General features: G+C 42.1%; 1 protein-coding gene across 4 annotated transcripts in view; it reads left to right on the top strand.

The window, feature by feature from the left end:
* The window catches only part of LOC133633727 (myomesin-2-like), a 127,032-nt gene that overhangs the window by 84,114 nt on the left and 25,418 nt on the right, over positions 1 to 17,500 (top strand). For all 4 annotated transcript variants that reach the window (XM_062026384.1, XM_062026383.1, XM_062026381.1 and 1 more), the window contains exons 6-13: positions 2,626 to 2,714; positions 2,803 to 2,841; positions 3,884 to 4,048; positions 4,122 to 4,283; positions 4,421 to 4,562; positions 4,733 to 4,944; positions 13,793 to 13,967; positions 14,968 to 15,089. In XM_062026384.1, coding sequence (XP_061882368.1) covers positions 2,626 to 2,714; positions 2,803 to 2,841; positions 3,884 to 4,048; positions 4,122 to 4,283; positions 4,421 to 4,562; positions 4,733 to 4,944; positions 13,793 to 13,967; positions 14,968 to 15,089 — 1,106 coding nt within the window. The remainder of the gene's footprint in view (positions 1 to 2,625; positions 2,715 to 2,802; positions 2,842 to 3,883; positions 4,049 to 4,121; positions 4,284 to 4,420; positions 4,563 to 4,732; positions 4,945 to 13,792; positions 13,968 to 14,967; positions 15,090 to 17,500) is intronic.

Here is a 17,500-nt window from a genome sequence, read left to right as displayed (position 1 = left end):
CTCGATTTACCGGTCAGTCTGCGTTCCCATCCTCACCTATGATCACAAGGTGGCGTATACAAGAGTCAGAAATGAGTTGCCGACTTGGCCGCACTTTGGCACTTGGCGATCACTCCAGCAGCGCTGACGGTGCGTTCCAATTTTTTGGTTCTCGGGGTATCTCTGGGTCTTGTTCATCATTCCAGCAGCGCTGACGGTGCGTTCCATTTTTTTGGTTCTCAGTCGGAAAAGGGTGGACTGCACCCCTCGGGTCGGGAGTGAAGTTCTGCCTCAAGTGGAGGAGGTCAAGTATCTTGGGGTCTTGTTCATGAGTGAGGGAAGAATGGAACGCAAGATTGACAGACGGATTGGTGCAGCGTGGGCAGCGATGCGGTCACTGTACCGGTCTGTTGTGGTGAAGAAGGCGCTGAGCCAGAAGACGAAGCTCTAGATTTAGCAGTCAGTCTGCATTCCCATCCTCACCTGTGGTCACAAAGTGGCGTATACAAGAGTCAGAAAAGAGTTGCCGACTTGGCCGCACTTCGGCACTTGGCAATCGCTCCAGCAGCGCTGACGGTGCGTTCCAATTTTTTGGTTCTCTGGGTATCTCGGGGTCTTGTTCATGAGTGAGGGAAGAATGGAACGCAAGATTGACAGGCAGTTTGGTGCAGCGTGGGCAGTGATGCGGTCACTGTACCGGTCTGTTGTGGTGAAGAAGGCGCTGAGCCAGAACACGAAGCTCTCGATTTACCGGTCAGTCTGCGTTCCCATCCTCACCTATGATCACAAGGTCGCGGAATCAAGCGGCAGAAATGAGTTGCCGACTTGGCCGCACTTCGGCACTTGGCGATCATTCCAGCAGCGCTGACGGTGCGTTCCATTTTTTTGGTTCTCAGTCGGAAAAGGGTGGACTGCACCCCTCGGGTCAGGAGTGAAGTTCTGCCTCAAGTGGAGGAGGTCAAGTATCTTGGGGTCTTGTTCATGAGTGAGGGAAGAATGGAACGCAAGATTGACAGACGGATTGGTGCAGCGTGGGCAGCGATGCGGTCACTGTACCGGTCTGTTGTGGTGAAGAAGGCGCTGAGCCAGAAGACGAAGCTCTAGATTTAGCAGTCAGTCTGCATTCCCATCCTCACCTGTGGTCACAAAGTGGCGTATACAAGAGTCAGAAAAGAGTTGCCGACTTGGCCGCACTTCGGCACTTGGCGATCGCTCCAGCAGCGCTGACGGTGCGTTCCAATTTTTTGGTTCTCTGGGTATCTCGGGGTCTTGTTCATGAGTGAGGGAAGAATGGAACGCAAGATTGACAGGCAGTTTGGTGCAGCGTGGGCAGTGATGCGGTCACTGTACCGGTCTGTTGTGGTGAAGAAGGCGCTGAGCCAGAACACGAAGCTCTCGATTTACCGGTCAGTCTGCATTCCCATCCTCACCTATGATCACAAGGTCGCGGATACAAGCGACAGAAATGAGTTGCCGACTTGGCCGCACTTCGGCACTTGGCGATCATTCCAGCAGCGCTGACGGTGCGTTCCATTTTTTTGGTTCTCAGTCGGAAAAGGGTGGACTGCACCCCTCGGGTCAGGAGTGAAGTTCTGCCTCAAGTGGAGGAGGTCAAGTACCTTGGCGTCTTGTTCATGAGTGAGGGAAGAATGGAACGCAAGATTGACAGACGGATTGGTGCAGCGTGGGCAGTGATGCGGTCACTGTACCGGTCTGTTGTGGTGAAGAAGGCGCTGAGCCAGAAGACGAAGCTCTCTATTTACCGGTCAGTCTGCGTTCCCATCCTCACCTATGATCACAAGGTCGCGGATACAAGCGGCAGAAAGGAGTTGCCGACTTGGCCGCACTTCGGCACTTGGCGATCATTCCAGAAGCGCTGACGGTGCGTTCCATTTTTTTGGTTCTCAGTCGGATAAGGGTGGACTGCACCCCTCGGGTCAGGAGTGAAGTTCTGCCTCAAGTGGAGGAGTTCAAGTATCTGGGGGTCTTGTTCATGAGTGAGGGAAGAATGGAACGCAAGATTGACAGACGGATTGGTGCAGCGTGGGCAGTGATGTTTGAAAGTTTTTTTTAAAACAAACTACTCCAACTGATCTGTTAGATAAAAGAATAAACTATGATATGAAAACTCGAGTATATAAATCAGGGGTATCCAAAGTGCGGCCCGTAGCGGATTTTTTGAATGGCTCGCGGAACAACCGTTAGCATTCTTATACTAGCATGCTAGCCTTTTTGCAGTTACAGTTTTGTTACTTGACGAATTATATTAGCATGCTAAAGATCGTATGCTAGCTCTTTTTTAAGCTAGTCATATTTTGGTACTTGATGCATGCTAAAATTAGTATGCTAAACAATTTAGACTGACATATTTACAGTTGGCATTTTAGCATGCTAAAATTAGCATGCTCGCTTTTTGGCTAATTTAGCAGGTACACATCTTGGTGTTGTATATTTTGGTATTTCACCAATGTTAACTGTAAGCATGCAATTGTTAGCATGTTAGCATAGTACTGTTAGTATGCTAGCTTTATTTTTAGCTCATATTCCTCATATTTTTGTGATTTGATGCTATCTGGCTGATGTAAATGATAGAAAACATCCTCCATATCATTAAGAACCACAGCACACGCTGATGTCGTTTCCCAGGTGTGCGGTGAGCGACACTGCCGAGTACAGCGCCGTGGCCAGCAACGCTTACGGCACGGCGACGAGCGCCGCCTCCGTGATTGTCAGGAGTAAGTCTCCACCTCAGTAGCTCTTGCTGACTTATGTCCGCTGTCTTTGTTGAGTCATCGCGCTACTCACCCTCTCACGTCCCTGCAGGAGGAACCGGAGGCGGCTGGTCCAGTCAGATCGGACTCGGTGAGAGGACACACCAGAATTCGAGTGTTTCTGTCAATGTCATCGGTCTTCACAGTGGTCGTTCTCTCGTACTGTTAAGCTACGGGTGTTATAATTGGAGCCTTACGTCATAGTCAATAAATCATAACAACATGCTAACGGTTAGCATGTTGATGTTAGCATGCTAGCTTTTTAGACAATTTTACACCTCAGCCTGATATTTTGGTTCATACGTTGATTTTTTTTTTTTTTTTCCGATTACCCACTGGAAGAAAATTGTGCTACTACAACTGTTCTGTTAGATAAAATAATGAAATATGATATGAAAACACATTTATAGAAATCGGGGGTTTCAAAGTGCGGCCCGTAGCTGTTTTGGTTTTTTTGACGGCCTGCGGCACAATCGTTAGCATTCTTATATTATCATGCTAGCTTTTTTTTTTGCTAATTTTGTAGTTGTACTCATCAGCGTCAAATATTTTGTTACTTAACGAATGACACTTGTGACCATGCTAATGTTGGTATGCAAGCCCTTTCGTAAGCTAGTCATAGTTTGGTACTTGATGCATGCTAAAATTAGGCACATTTTTGGCAAATTTTTCAGATGTATACACCTCAGTCATATATTTTGGTATTTGACGCAAGTTTACTGTTAGCATGCTAACTTCAGCATGTTAGTTTTTTATATATTTTTGAAGGTATACACCTCAGACTCATACATTTTGGTAGGCATGCTAACTGGTACATGTTTTGGCTAGCGTGCTAACTGTTAACATTTCAGAATCAGAATCAGATTTTCAGCATTCTCTCGTTTTAGTCAACATTGCAACTTTTTCTCGTTACATTTTACCTGCTTGCTCTTCAATTCCACTTTTTTATGCTTTATTATAAATAGTATTTTTAGAATGTGCCACGGGCCGTTATTTGGCTGTGGGCTGTAAACGGCCCCCGGGCGACACTTTAGACACTCCGTGTTAAGCTAAAGGTGCTTGGTAGCACCACAGAAGCTCTGGCTCAGTTCCACGGCTTCTTTCAAAGCTTCTTCCCACTTCCTGCCCGCTAGTTCCCCACCTGACCGAGATCCACCCCAGTAAGCTGGAGGTCAGCCTGGTCGAGTGTTTCCCTGTCACCTTTGGTGTGGAGGGCGAGTCCGCCAGTCTGGTGTGTACCATGGTGGTGGTGCCGGACCTCCCCAACCTACCACCCGTGGTGCAGTGGTACAGAGACGGTAGGTTACTTTCTCCGTCTGATCACTTGACAAAGAAATACACAACAACGTCCTCCATCTTGGCGTCTGACAGATAAACCACTAAAGCTCGGTCATCTGGCTGAGACTTCGATGCGTGGGGGCGTGGCCCGGCTAGTGCTGCCCCACCTGGCCAAGGACGACGAGGGTCTCTACACGCTCCGCGTCTACAGCAAGGACGGCACGTCGGAGCACTGCGCGTACCTCTTTGTGTCAGGTAGCACCCGGTGACCGGATGATATTTTTCACATTTGCGTTTATCAAACACGGCAAGTTGGCACTTTGGACGCCACTTCCAGAAATAGTATTTAAGGGCTAAACTTGGCCCCCCCAACCTTTGATCTTGTTCCTTAGATGCCCCCACCCTTGCAGCCGGGGCTCCCGGTGCCCCGATGAGCGTCAAGGCGTATGACATCAACTCTGAATATGTCCTGGTTGCCTGGAGACCCCCCAACACGGTCAACGAGGCGCCAATCACCGGATACTTCGTGGACAGGTCAGCATGCGCCTATGTTCACAAGTCATGTGACACTGACACATGTACTTTCAAAATTCAATATGATTTAGTCATGTTGCTGAAATGCCGTGGCATCGTTTCTTCCTTTAGTCATTGGAAAAAATAAGACGCTTAGTTTTCCACTGCTGATGTCATCCTTGGGTGTGCAGGTGCGAGGTCGGTAGCGACGCGTGGGTCCAGTGCAACGACGCCCCCGTGAAAGTGTGCAAGTACCCGGTGCACGGCCTGAAGGTCGGCCACCGCTACCATTTCCGGGTCAGAGCCGTGAACAGCGCCGGCATCAGCAGGCCGTCCCGCAAGTCGGAGAGCGTGACCGCCTTGGACACCGCAGAGAACGAGAGGCTGCAAGGTAGCCACGAAGGTGAATATAGAAGTCCTGTAGGAGCGTCATCACCAATCCACTCTCTCACTGCTCAACAGTCATTAAGAGGGACGGGAAGTACGACATAGTGATCAGGAATGATGACCTGGAAGGTACATTAGCATAGTTGGACTCTTCTGGTAGCTGCTCTGTCACCCACTAACCAACCACAAACCTAACTTTAAACCCAACCTTAAACCAACTTCGAACCCAACCTTAAACTAACCTCAAACCCAACCTTAAACCAGCCTCAAACCCAACCTTAAGCCAGCTTTGAACCCAAGCTTAAACCAACCTCAAACCCAACCTTAAACCAAGTTCAAACCCAACCTTAAACCAACTTCGAACCCAACCTTAAACCAACTTCGAACCCAACCTTAAACTAACCTCAAACCCAACCTTCAACCAGCCTCAAACTCAACCTTAAGCCAGCTTTAAACCCAACCTTAAACCAACCTCAAACCCAACCTTAAACCAACCTCAAACCCAACCTTAAACCAAGTTCAAACCCAACCTTAAACCAACTTCGAACCCAACCTTAAACCAACTGTGAACCCAACCATAAACCAAGTTCAAACCCAACCTTAAACCAACTTCGAACCCAACCTTAAACCAACCTCAAAGCCAACCTTAAACCAACCTCAAACCCAACCTTCAACCAACTTCAAACCCAACCTTAAACCAACCTCAAAGCCTACCTTAAACCAACCTCAAACCCAACCTTCAACCAACTTCAAACCCAACCTTAAACCAACCTCATACCCAAACTTAAAGGGGACCTTTGATGATTCTATATTTAAAATACTTCCTTGTGGTCTAGATCAGTGTCTCTTAACCATAGGGCCTGGGCCCAATGTTTGGAGCCGTGTATAGAGAAGGTGTGGCCAACTCGGTTACAAAGTTGGTCGCAAACACGGCGCCCTGCAGTCACGTGAGGGACTTTTGACCAATCAGAGAGGGTATGGCCGGAGGATCTCCTAAATGATTAGTCAAAAGCCCATCACGTGACTGCAGGCCGCCATGTTTGATACCAACTTTGAAACTGAGTTGGCCATAATTCTCTTTGCCAATGTTGGGCCGCAAGGGCCCACCAGATGAGCCACCAAAAATATGTGTTTCTTAGCTGTGGTCCGTTGTAATACACTCTTCCCCCACTTGTGGCAGTAAGGACAATATCGAACACAGGGGCGCCGCTGGGGATTTTGGGCCCCATGAAAATAATCTTTACAGGGCCCCCAACACAGCAGCAACATTATAATTTCATCATCATTAGGGGCCTCTCTGGGCCCCCCTCCATTATGGGCCCCTAGAATCCGTCTCCTTTACCCCCCCTTTTCGGCGCCCCTTGACAAATTCCCGAAAAGTCCCAGATTTCCCAGAATCCAGGTTTTCCGGGACATTTTTCCCATTCAAAATTAATTGGCCATTTTTCAAACTTCCCAAATTTCCACATTTTTCAGCCTATTCAAACCATTCCACCTTCAACACATTCCACCATTTTGGAAATTCAAACTACTTTTTTTCCAAGTTCAAAAAAATTCCAGGATTTTCCAGAATTCCTGGTTTTCCAAAGCCCTATTTCCACCCTTTTTTTCTGGCGACTACTCCTTCCACATTTTTCAACGTATTTCAACCGTTCCACCGTCAAAACATTCCTCTTAATTAGGAGAAAAAAACAAAGTTGTTTTTAGAACTGGAAAAATTCCCAATTTTCCCGAAATTCCAGGAATTCCATAATACTATTTCTCAATTAAAAATGTTACTACTTCAACATTTTGCGACCGATTTGAAAAATTCCAACACCAACCATTTCAACTCATTCAGAAAATTGTAATTTTTAAAATCATTTTCCAAAGAAATTCCCGTTTTTACCGAAATTCCCAAATTTCCATGGAATTCCATTTGTTGAAATTATTTTTTTAAATATCCCCGATTTCTTAGAATTCCTAGTTTTTAAGGGACATTTTTCCCATTCAAAATGAATTGGCCATTTTTCAAACTTCCACCATTTCCACATTTTTCAGCCGATTCAAACCATGCTACGTTCAACACATTCCACCATTTTGGAAATTCAAACTACTTTTTTTCCAAGTTCAAAAAAATTCCAGGATTTTCCAGAATTCCTGGTTTTCCAAAACACTATTTCCACCATTTTTTCTGGCGACTACTCCTTCCACATTTTTCAACGCATTTCAACCGTTCCACCGTCAAAACATTCCTCTTAATTAGGAGAAAAAACAAAGTTGTTTTTAGAACTGGAAAAATTCCCAATTTTCCCGAAATTCCAGGAATTCCGTAATACTATTTCTCAATTAAAAATGTTACTACTTCACCATTTCGCGACCGATTTGAAAAATTCCAACACCAACCATTTCAACTCATTCAGAAAATGTTTAAAATAATTTTCCAAAGAAATTCCTGTTTTTACCGAAATTCCCAAATTTCTATGGAATTCCATTTGTTGAAATTATTTTTTTTAAGTATCCTCGATTTCTTAGAATTCCCAGTTTTTAGGGACATTTTTCCCATTCAAAATGAATTGGCCATTTTTCAAACTTCCACCATTTCCACATTTTTCAGCCGATTCAAACCATGCTACGTTCAACACATTCCACCATTTTGGAAATTCAAACTACTTTTTTCCCAAGTTCAAAAAAATTCCAGGATTTTCCAGAATTCCTGGTTTTCCAAAGCCCTATTTCCACCCTTTTTTTCTGGCGACTACTCCTTCCACATATTTCAACGTATTTCAACCGTTCCACCGTCAAAACATTCCTCTTAATTAGGAGAAAAAAACAAAGTTGTTTTTAGAACTGGAAAAATTCCCAATTTTCCCGAAATTCCAGGAATTCCGTAATACTATTTCTCAATTAAAAATGTTACTACTTCAACATTTCACGACCGATTTGAAAAATTCCAACACCAACCATTTCAACTCATTCAGAAAATTCTAATTTTTAAAATCATTTTCCAAAGAAATTCCCGTTTTTACCGAAATTCCCAAATTTCCATGGAATTCCATTTGTTGAAATTATTTTTTTAAATATCCCCGATTTCTTAGAATTCCTAGTTTTTAAGGGACATTTTTCCCATTCAAAATGAATTGGCCATTTTTCAAACTTCCACCATTTCCACATTTTTCAGCCGATTCAAACCATGCTACGTCCAACACATCCCACCATTTTGGAAATTCAAACTACTTTTTTCCCAAATTCAAAAAAATTCCAGGATTTTCCAGAATTCCTGGTTTTCCAAAGACCTATTTCCACCCTTTATTTCTGGCGACTACTCCTTCCACATATTTCAACGTATTTCAACCGTTCCACCGTCAAAACATTCCTCTTAATTAGGAGAAAAAACAAAGTTGTTTTTTGAACAACAAAAATTCCCGGTTTTCCCGAAAATTCCAGGAATTCCGTAATACCATTTCTCAATTAAAAATGTTACTACTTCAACATTGCGCGACCGATTTGAAAAATTTCAACACCAACCATTTCAACTCATTCAGAAAATTCAAATTTTTAAAAAAAAATTCCAAAAAATTCCCGTTTTTCCCAAAATTTCCATGGAATTCCCATTGTTCAATTTTTTTTTTTTTAAATCCCGGATTTCCTAGACTTCCCAGTTTTTAGGGACATTTTCCCCATTCAAAATGAATTATCCATTTTTCAAACTTCCACAATTCCCAAATTTTTCCACAAATTCAAACCATTCCCCATTCAATTCATCCTGGAAATTCAAACAACCATTTTTCCACGTTCCAAAAATTTCCAGGAATTCCTGTTTTTTCCTAAACTTATTTCCAACCTTTTTCAGTAGGATGACTCCTTTCACATCTTCCAACCCATCTCAACCGTTCCACTGTCAAAACATTCCTCTCAGTCAGGAAAAAAAACAAGTTGGTTTAAGGACTTGAAAAATTCCCGGTTTTCCCGAAATTCCGTAATACCATTTTTCAGTTAAAAACTGCTACTACTTCAACATTTCTTGACCGATTCAAACAATTCCAACATCAACCAATTCAGCTCATGCAGGACATTCATGCTCCTTATCATTTTCCAAAAAAATCCCGCTTTTCCCAAAAACTCCCCAAATTTCCAGGAAGTTCACATTGAAATGAATGGGACATTTTGCGCAATTCCCACATTTTTCAACCTTTTCAATCCATTCCAACATCAACACATTCCACTTATCCTGGACATTCAAACTAACACTTTCCCAAGTCCCAAACCAAATTCCGGTTTTCCTGGAAATTCAAACTCTTCAACATTCAAACTATTCTTACATTCATAGTACATTCTATCAGCATTTCCGTTCAACTTCAGCATTGGAGCATTCACACGCAATTCCTTCAAGAATTGCTTCATCTAGTTAGTATTTATTATTCGTTTTCCCCGACTGTATCACCACTGTCAGAAAAATACGACAAAACATAGGTATTGTTTAACAATAGTACCCAACATTGTAACATTTATTATATATAAAGTGTCATCCTAGGTCCCCTTTAAAGCCAACCTCTGTCCTTTCTGACTAGACTTCATGTATCGTTAAATTGACTTGATTGTGACTAGGGTTGCAAAATTGGGCGGGTCCTGGCTTCAGCCTGGACAGGTCTTCGATGACAATAGATAACCGCCTCCCGTCTCCTCCCATCGTACACAATGGAATTTTCCAAGCCTTTGCTTGGTGCAACAAAGACAGCCCTCATCTGTTCACTGGAAACTCAGAGAACGGAACGTTTTTTGATAATTTACATACAATTTTTGTGAAAACATTTTAAAGCATTTATCGTTAGGCCGATATTATCGAACATCTCTACTTTCCACCCCTTTGCAACCCTATTTGTGACAAACTCTGTTGTTTACCAACTGGGGAGGTTTAAAGTGTGCCAGTGTCTCGCCTTTAGTGTCCATCTTGAGCGCACTCTCTGCGCTCTCGATGGCGCCACAAAGCTCATTGTCCACCTAGGGCAGGTACGTACCCCGAGGGTACCTTCCGACCTGCATGCCTCCGAGATTTTCAAATCGTACGTGGTGCTCAGCTGGGAGCCTCCCGGCCAGCGCGGCCGAGCGCCGCTGTGGTACGTCGTGGAGAAGGTGCGTGTGGCGCCTACCGGCCAGCACCGTGTCCTGTCAGGTTTTCTTTTTCACGTGGGCTCCTCCCACACAGTGCGTGGCAGGCACCGGCGCCTGGCAGCGGGTCAACGCCGCGGTCAGGCTGCACTCGCCTCGTTGCCCGGTTTTTGACCTGCACGACGGCCAGGAGTACCAGTTCAGGGTCTATTCGGTCAACACGTACGGGTCCAGCGAGGCCTCGGCGCCCTCTGAGCCGATCCGAAAGGTTGACGTGGATGGTGAGGCCCGACATGAACGCATCAGCGACTTGAACGTCATGTGACCGTGTGAACATTGTGTACATAATGTATGTTGCAGGCTGTGAGCTGCCCATTGGTACGTATGTGTGGATCTTCCCCTCCCGCACTTCCACACACCCGGTGTGTTAGCTTTCAAGTCAACACACACTTTGTGCACGTCACAGCCAGTGGAGAATGTTCACTACTATCACCTCAACACGTCACCATTTGTGTTTCCCTTCTCACGTGTACGGTGTAAAATATCTTTATAAAGCTTGTAGGAATAGAAATACAATGTTTGCAATTATATCTAAAACAGTGGAAGCTCAAATGGCCTTAATTGGTTCTTGAGCGTGGTTCGTTAATCCATAAGTTTGTATAGTGAAGCAGAGTTGCCCATAAAAGACAATGTAGACGTGAATAATTGGTTCTAGCCTCAACAAAAGTCCCTATTTTAGTTTTTAAAAAATGCACATTTTGAAGACATTATAATGTATATGTATGTATGTATACTATATATAAATATATATATATATACATATATATATAAATATATACATCCATCCATCCATCTTCAACCGCTTATCCGGAATCGGGTCGCGGGGACAGCAGCTCCAGCAAAGACCCCCAGACTTCCCTCTCCAGAGCAACATTTGCGACTTCCTCCTGGGGAATCCCGAAGCGTTCCCAGGCCAGAGAGGAGATGTAATCCCCCCATCTGGTCCTTGGTCTGCCGCGGGGCCTCCTCCCAGTGGGACGTGCAACGAGGACCTCCCTAGGGAGACGCTCATGAGGCATCCGCACGAGATGCCCGAACCACCTAAGCTGGCTCCTTTCCAAGCGAAGGAGCAGCGGCTCTACTCCGAGTCTCTCTCGGGTGACTGCACTTCTCACCCTATCTCTAAGGGAGATGCCAGCCACCCTTCTGAGGAAACTCATTTCGGCCGCTTGTATCCGCGATCTTATTCTTTCGGTCATTACCCACACTTCATGACCATAGGTGAGAGTAGGAATGTAGATAGCTCGGTAGACCGAGAGCTTTGCCTTCTGGCTCAGCTCCCGTTTCGTCACAACAGTGCGGCAGAGAGACTGCAATACTGCCCCAGCTGCTCCGATTCTCCGGCTGATTTCCTTCTCCATCTTTCCCTCACTCGTGAACAAGACCCCGAGATACTTAAACTCCTCCACCTGGGACAGAGTCCTGTCCCCTACCCGGACTGTACAAACCATCGGTTTCCTGCTGAGAACCATGGCCTCAGATTTGGAGATGCTGATCCTCATTCCAGCCGCTGAACACTCGGCTGCGAAATATATACATATATATATATATATATATATATATATATATATATATATATATATATATATATATATATATATATATATATAAATATATACATATATATATATATATATATATATATATATATATATATATATATATATATATATATATATATATACATACACTGTGTATATATGTATATGTCTATATACATGTATATAGTATATGTATATACTGTATTTATGTGCATGTATGTAAATATATATGTGTATGTGTATATATGTATTTATGTATATAGTATATGTATGTATGTACTGTATATATACATAAGTATATATGCATGTATATATGTACAGTATATTTATATAAGTGTATGTATGTATATATGTATATATTTACATATATACATATACATATATACACTTATATGTATACATGTATAAATATATATGTGTATATATATATATATATATTTATACATATGCATGTAAAATATATATATATATATATATATATATATATATATATATATATATATATATATATATATATATATATATATATATATATATATATATATATATATTTATACATATGCATGTAAAATATATATATATATATATATATATATATATATATATATATATATATATATATATATATATATATATATATATATATATATATTATATACGTTAGGTCAGGAAAAACATTACAGGCTATTTCATCCCTACAAGCCTGTTTCGCAGGTTTCCCTGCTCTTCAGGGGATTTTTTTTAAAATCCCCTGAAGAGCAGGGAAACCTGCCAAACAGGCTTGTAAGGATGAAATAGCCTCTGTGTTTTTTCCTGACCTAACGTATATTCCGCTTTACCCCGGTATTGAGCACTGTATAACGGATAAACCACACTAACCTGGACTAGATATATATATATATATATATATATATATATATATATATATATATATATATATATATATATATATATATATATATATATATATATATATATATATTGTTAATGGATCAACAATTTATTTAGTATCAAAACAACACAAGAACGCCATGCTCAAATGTCAACGCACACAATAACACACACGCACGCACACACACACACAAAAGTCCCTCTGGTCCTTTTTGTAAAGAACCGTAAACAACCATGTTGCTACAGTAAAAACAAAAAAGTCAAATCTTTTTTACCTTGCTGTCGGCGAACGTTTGTGGCATGCAACCGACAAGAGGAGACAAAGGCAAAAACATGAGGCGAAGAACCGAGGGGAGCAGAGAGGGGAGGGTCCTTGTCAGGTTCAAACACTGATGACATCTATTAAACAGACAAAGAAGCAAGGAATTAAACAGGGACAGAATTAAATTTGGCTCAATGAGGAGAAACGCGTAGACCTGTACCCTTGCACAGTGTCCCACCACGCTCTGACGAAAGATTGTACGCCTCCTCTTTTATTTGGACTTTCCCTGATTACATGGCAACAGCTGTTTCTAAAGGAAAGGGGGTCGTAAACAGCCCCTGCCTTTGGTCACAAAACAGTTCAAAGAAAAGATGCCTGGAGGGCCGGGGGTCAGGTCCTGCTTCCTCTCCGCTTTGTAGATCTCGGGTCAAGACAAAATCTTCCTGTGGATTACAATACATCAAAGAAACCTACACATTCATGTCGCTTCCCATCCTACACAGTGGAGTTTTACTAGCCTTTTGCTTGGTAAGATCAAAGACAGCTTTTGTCTGCTCGCCGGGAACTCATTGAAACACAAGGTTTTGTGATAACTTAGATACAATTATTCTGACTGTTCCCTCTCCACTCTAAGTCTAAGTCCACAGCCATTCCCCTCCTTATTTCCAAGCAGGTGGTTTGGTAGCTTTTTTGGACGCGTATTGAGTATGCAAAATAGATGAAACCTGGTGAATGGAAGCAGCACACGCTGAAGCACCGAGAAGGTAAACAGGAGGTGATGTAGGCGGCACACCAAATGAATGAATGAAGCGTAGACCGACACAAGGTTGGTGCATATTTGACTCCATCCAAAAGTTCGTAAATTGAAAATTTTACATAAAGTGGTGCGTAAATGGAGTTTCTACCGTATTATATCAGTTAATTGTCATGTAAAATGACCTGTTGATGTTCCAACTTTTTAGGAAAATAATGTTTTTTGGTGAAATGAACATTAACGGTCGATCCCTGGTGTGACACAACAGGCGTCCTGTCCGCTCCCGGCCAGGTGGTGGCCACCAGGAACACCAAGTCGTCCGTCTTCGTCCAGTGGGAGGCGCCCAGGCACGCGCAGGGCCTGATGGGATACTACATCGACGGGCGCGCTGTGGGCTCCAAGGAGTGGTTCCCCTGCAACCACAAACCCTTCAAACTCACCAGGTGAGCGTGACGACTCCTTCCCGAGTCATACCAAAGACTCTAAAAATGGGAGCCATTACCTCCCTGCTTGACACTCAGCATCCAGGGTTAGAATTGGGCGTTTAATCACCAAAAATGATTCCCGGGCGCGGCCACCGCTGCTGCTCACTGCTCCCCTCACCTCCCAGGGGGGCGACCAAGGGCGATGGTTTAAATCGGGGGTCGGCAACCCGCGGCTCTAGAGCCGCATGCGGCTCTTTAGCGCCGCCCTAGTGGCTCTCCGGAGATTTTTCAAAAATGTATGAAGAATGGAAAAAGATGAGGGGAAAAAAATCTATTTTTTTGTCTTAATATGGTTTCTGTAGGAGGACAAACATGACACAAACCTCCCTAATTGTTATAAATCACACTGTTTGTATTAAACATGCTTCACTGATTCGAGTATTTGGCGAGCGCTGTTTTGTCCTACTAATTTTGGCGGCCCCTGAACTCACCGTATAGTTTTTTTTACATGTATAACTTTCTCCGACTTTCTCGGACGTGTTTTATGCCACTTCTTTTTCTGTCTCATTTTGTCCACCACACTTTTAACGTTGTGCATGAGTGCACAAAGGTGAGTTTTGTTGATGTTATTGACTTGTGTGGAGTGCTAATCAGACATATTTGGTCACTGCATGACTGCAAGCTAATCGATGCTAACATGCTATTTAGGCTAGCTATATGTACATATTGCATCATTATGCCTCATTTGTAGCTATATTTGAGCTCATTTAGTTTCCTTTAAGTCGTCTTAATTAAATGTATATCTCATGACACATGTAATATGGCTTTTAATTTTTTGCGGCTCCAGACAGATTTGTTTTTGTATTTGTGGTCCAATATGGCTCTTTCAACATTTTGGGTTGCCGACCCCTGGTTTAAATGCAGAGAATAATTTGGCCACACTTAGTGTGTGTGTGTGTGTGTGTGACAATCATTGGTACTTCTTTTTAAAGTCCCCACCCAAATGTGCACCTTCCAGGTTTGTGGTGCACGGCCTGACGCCGGGCGAGAGCTACGTGTTCCGCGTCCAAGCCGTCAACGTCTTCGGGCTCAGCGAGGAATCTCAGGAGTCGTCTCCCGTGGAAGTGGAGTCGGCCCTCGGTGAGTGGCCGAGACCGCAGAGCGCCCACAAACTTTCCTGGTTGTCAAAGTCGTGTAAGAAAGGTTGAGAAGTGTTGTGCTGTTTGATTGTTCTGCCAGGTGGGGGGGTTCAGTGTGGTATGTATCAAGCCCCGCCCACAATCACCTGACTTTTTATCAGCACTCCCCTGACTCACACCTTGCTAAGACACGTGTGCTCCCGGCACGGACCCACACAGTGTGCAGCAGGCCTCACGTATCCAGAGTCGCCTGGATTTACTACTGAAACTGGGTGAACTCTGGAGTATTATTGTGGTAAAGTTCCTTGAAAAGGTGTATCTCAATCTGTGTGTAATCCAATTCACGTGTGTACACATTTGTGTGTCTGTATATCAATCTGAGTGTGTGAGTTTGAGATCCGCATACATGTGCTTTAAATCTGCAAAAGTGTGTTTTAGATCCACGTAGATGTGTATAAGATCCACTTAGATGTGTTTTAGATCCACATAGATGTGTATTAGATCCACTTACATGTGTTTTAGATCCACATAGATGTGTATAAGATCCACTTACATGTGTTTTAGATCCGTTTACATGTGTTTTAGATCAGTTTACATGTATATTAGATCAGATTACATGTGTTTTAGATCAGTTTACATGTATATTAGATCAGATTACATGTGTTTTAGATCAGTTTACATGTATATTAGATCAGATTACATGTGTTTTAGATCTGTTTGCATGTGTTTTAGATCTGTTTGCATGTGTTTTAGGTCCACGTACATGCGTTTTAGATCTGTTTACATGTGTTTTAGATCCGTTTACATGTATATTAGATCAGATTACATGTGTTTTAGATCCGCATACATGTGTTTTAGATCTGTTTACATGTGTTTTAGATCTGTTTACATGTGTTTTAGATCTGTTTACATGTGTTTTAGGTCCGCGTACATGCGTTTTAGATCTGTTTACATGTGTTTTAGATCAGTTTACATGTGTTTTAGATCAGTTTATATGTATATTAGATCAGATTACATGTGTTTTAGATCCGTTTACATGTATATTAGATCAGATTACATGTGTTTTAGATCCGCATACATGTGTTTTAGATCTGTTTACATGTGTTTTAGATCTGTTTACATGTGTTTTAGGTCCACGTACATGCGTTTTAGATCTGTTTACATGTGTTTTAGATCTGTTTGCATGTGTTTTAGATCTGTTTGCATGTGTTTTAGGTCCACGTACATGCGTTTTAGATCTGTTTACATGTGTTTTAGATCCGTTTACATGTATATTAGATCAGATTACATGTGTTTTAGATCCGCATACATGTGTTTTAGATCTGTTTACATGTGTTTTAGATCTGTTTACATGTGTTTTAGATCTGTTTACATGTGTTTTAGGTCCGCGTACATGCGTTTTAGATCTGTTTACATGTGTTTTGGATCAGTTTACATGTGTTTTAGATCAGTTTATATGTATATTAGATCAGATTACATGTGTTTTAGATCCGTTTACATGTATATTAGATCAGATTACATGTGTTTTAGATCCGCATACATGTGTTTTAGATCTGTTTACATGTGTTTTAGATCTGTTTACATGTGTTTTAGGTCCACGTACATGCGTTTTAGATCTGTTTACATGTGTTTTAGATCTGTTTGCATGTGTTTTAGGTCCACGTACATGCGTTTTAGATCAGTTTACATGTGTTTTAGATCTGTTTGCATGTGTTTTAGGTCCACGTACATGCGTTTTAGATCTGTTTACATGTGTTTTAGATCAGTTTACATGTGTTTTAGATCAGTTTACATGTATATTAGATCAGATTACATGTGTTTTAGATCCGCATACATGTGTTTTAGATCTGTTTACATGTGTTTTAGATCTGTTTACATGTGTTTTAGGTCCGCGTACATGCGTTTTAGATCTGTTTACATGTGTTTTAGATCAGTTTACATGTGTTTTAGATCAGTTTACATGTGTTTTAGATCCGCATACATGTGTTTTAGATCTGTTTGCATGTGTTTTAGGTCCACGTACATGCGTTTTAGATCTGTTTACATGTGTTTTAGATCTGCTTACATGTGTTTTAGATCTGTTTGCATGTGTTTTAGGTCCACGTACATGCGTTTTAGATCTGTTTACATGTGTTTTAGATCAGTTTACATGTGTTTTAGATCAGTTTACATGTATATTAGATCAGATTACATGTGTTTTAGGTCCGCGTACATGTGTTTTAGATCTGTTTACATGTGTTTTAGGTCCGCGTACATGTGTTTTAGATCTGTTTACATGTTTTAGATCTGTTTACATGTGTTTTAGGTCCGCGTACATGTGTTTTAGATCTGTTTACATGTGTTTTAGATCTGTTTACATGTGTTTTAGGTCCGCGTACATCTGTTTTGAATCTGTTTACATGTGTTTTAGAT

Source organism: Entelurus aequoreus, linkage group LG18 (assembly GCF_033978785.1).
Source record: "Entelurus aequoreus isolate RoL-2023_Sb linkage group LG18, RoL_Eaeq_v1.1, whole genome shotgun sequence".
Lineage (NCBI taxonomy): Eukaryota > Metazoa > Chordata > Actinopteri > Syngnathiformes > Syngnathidae > Entelurus > Entelurus aequoreus.
This window is presented reverse-complemented; position numbering and strand designations above follow the sequence as displayed.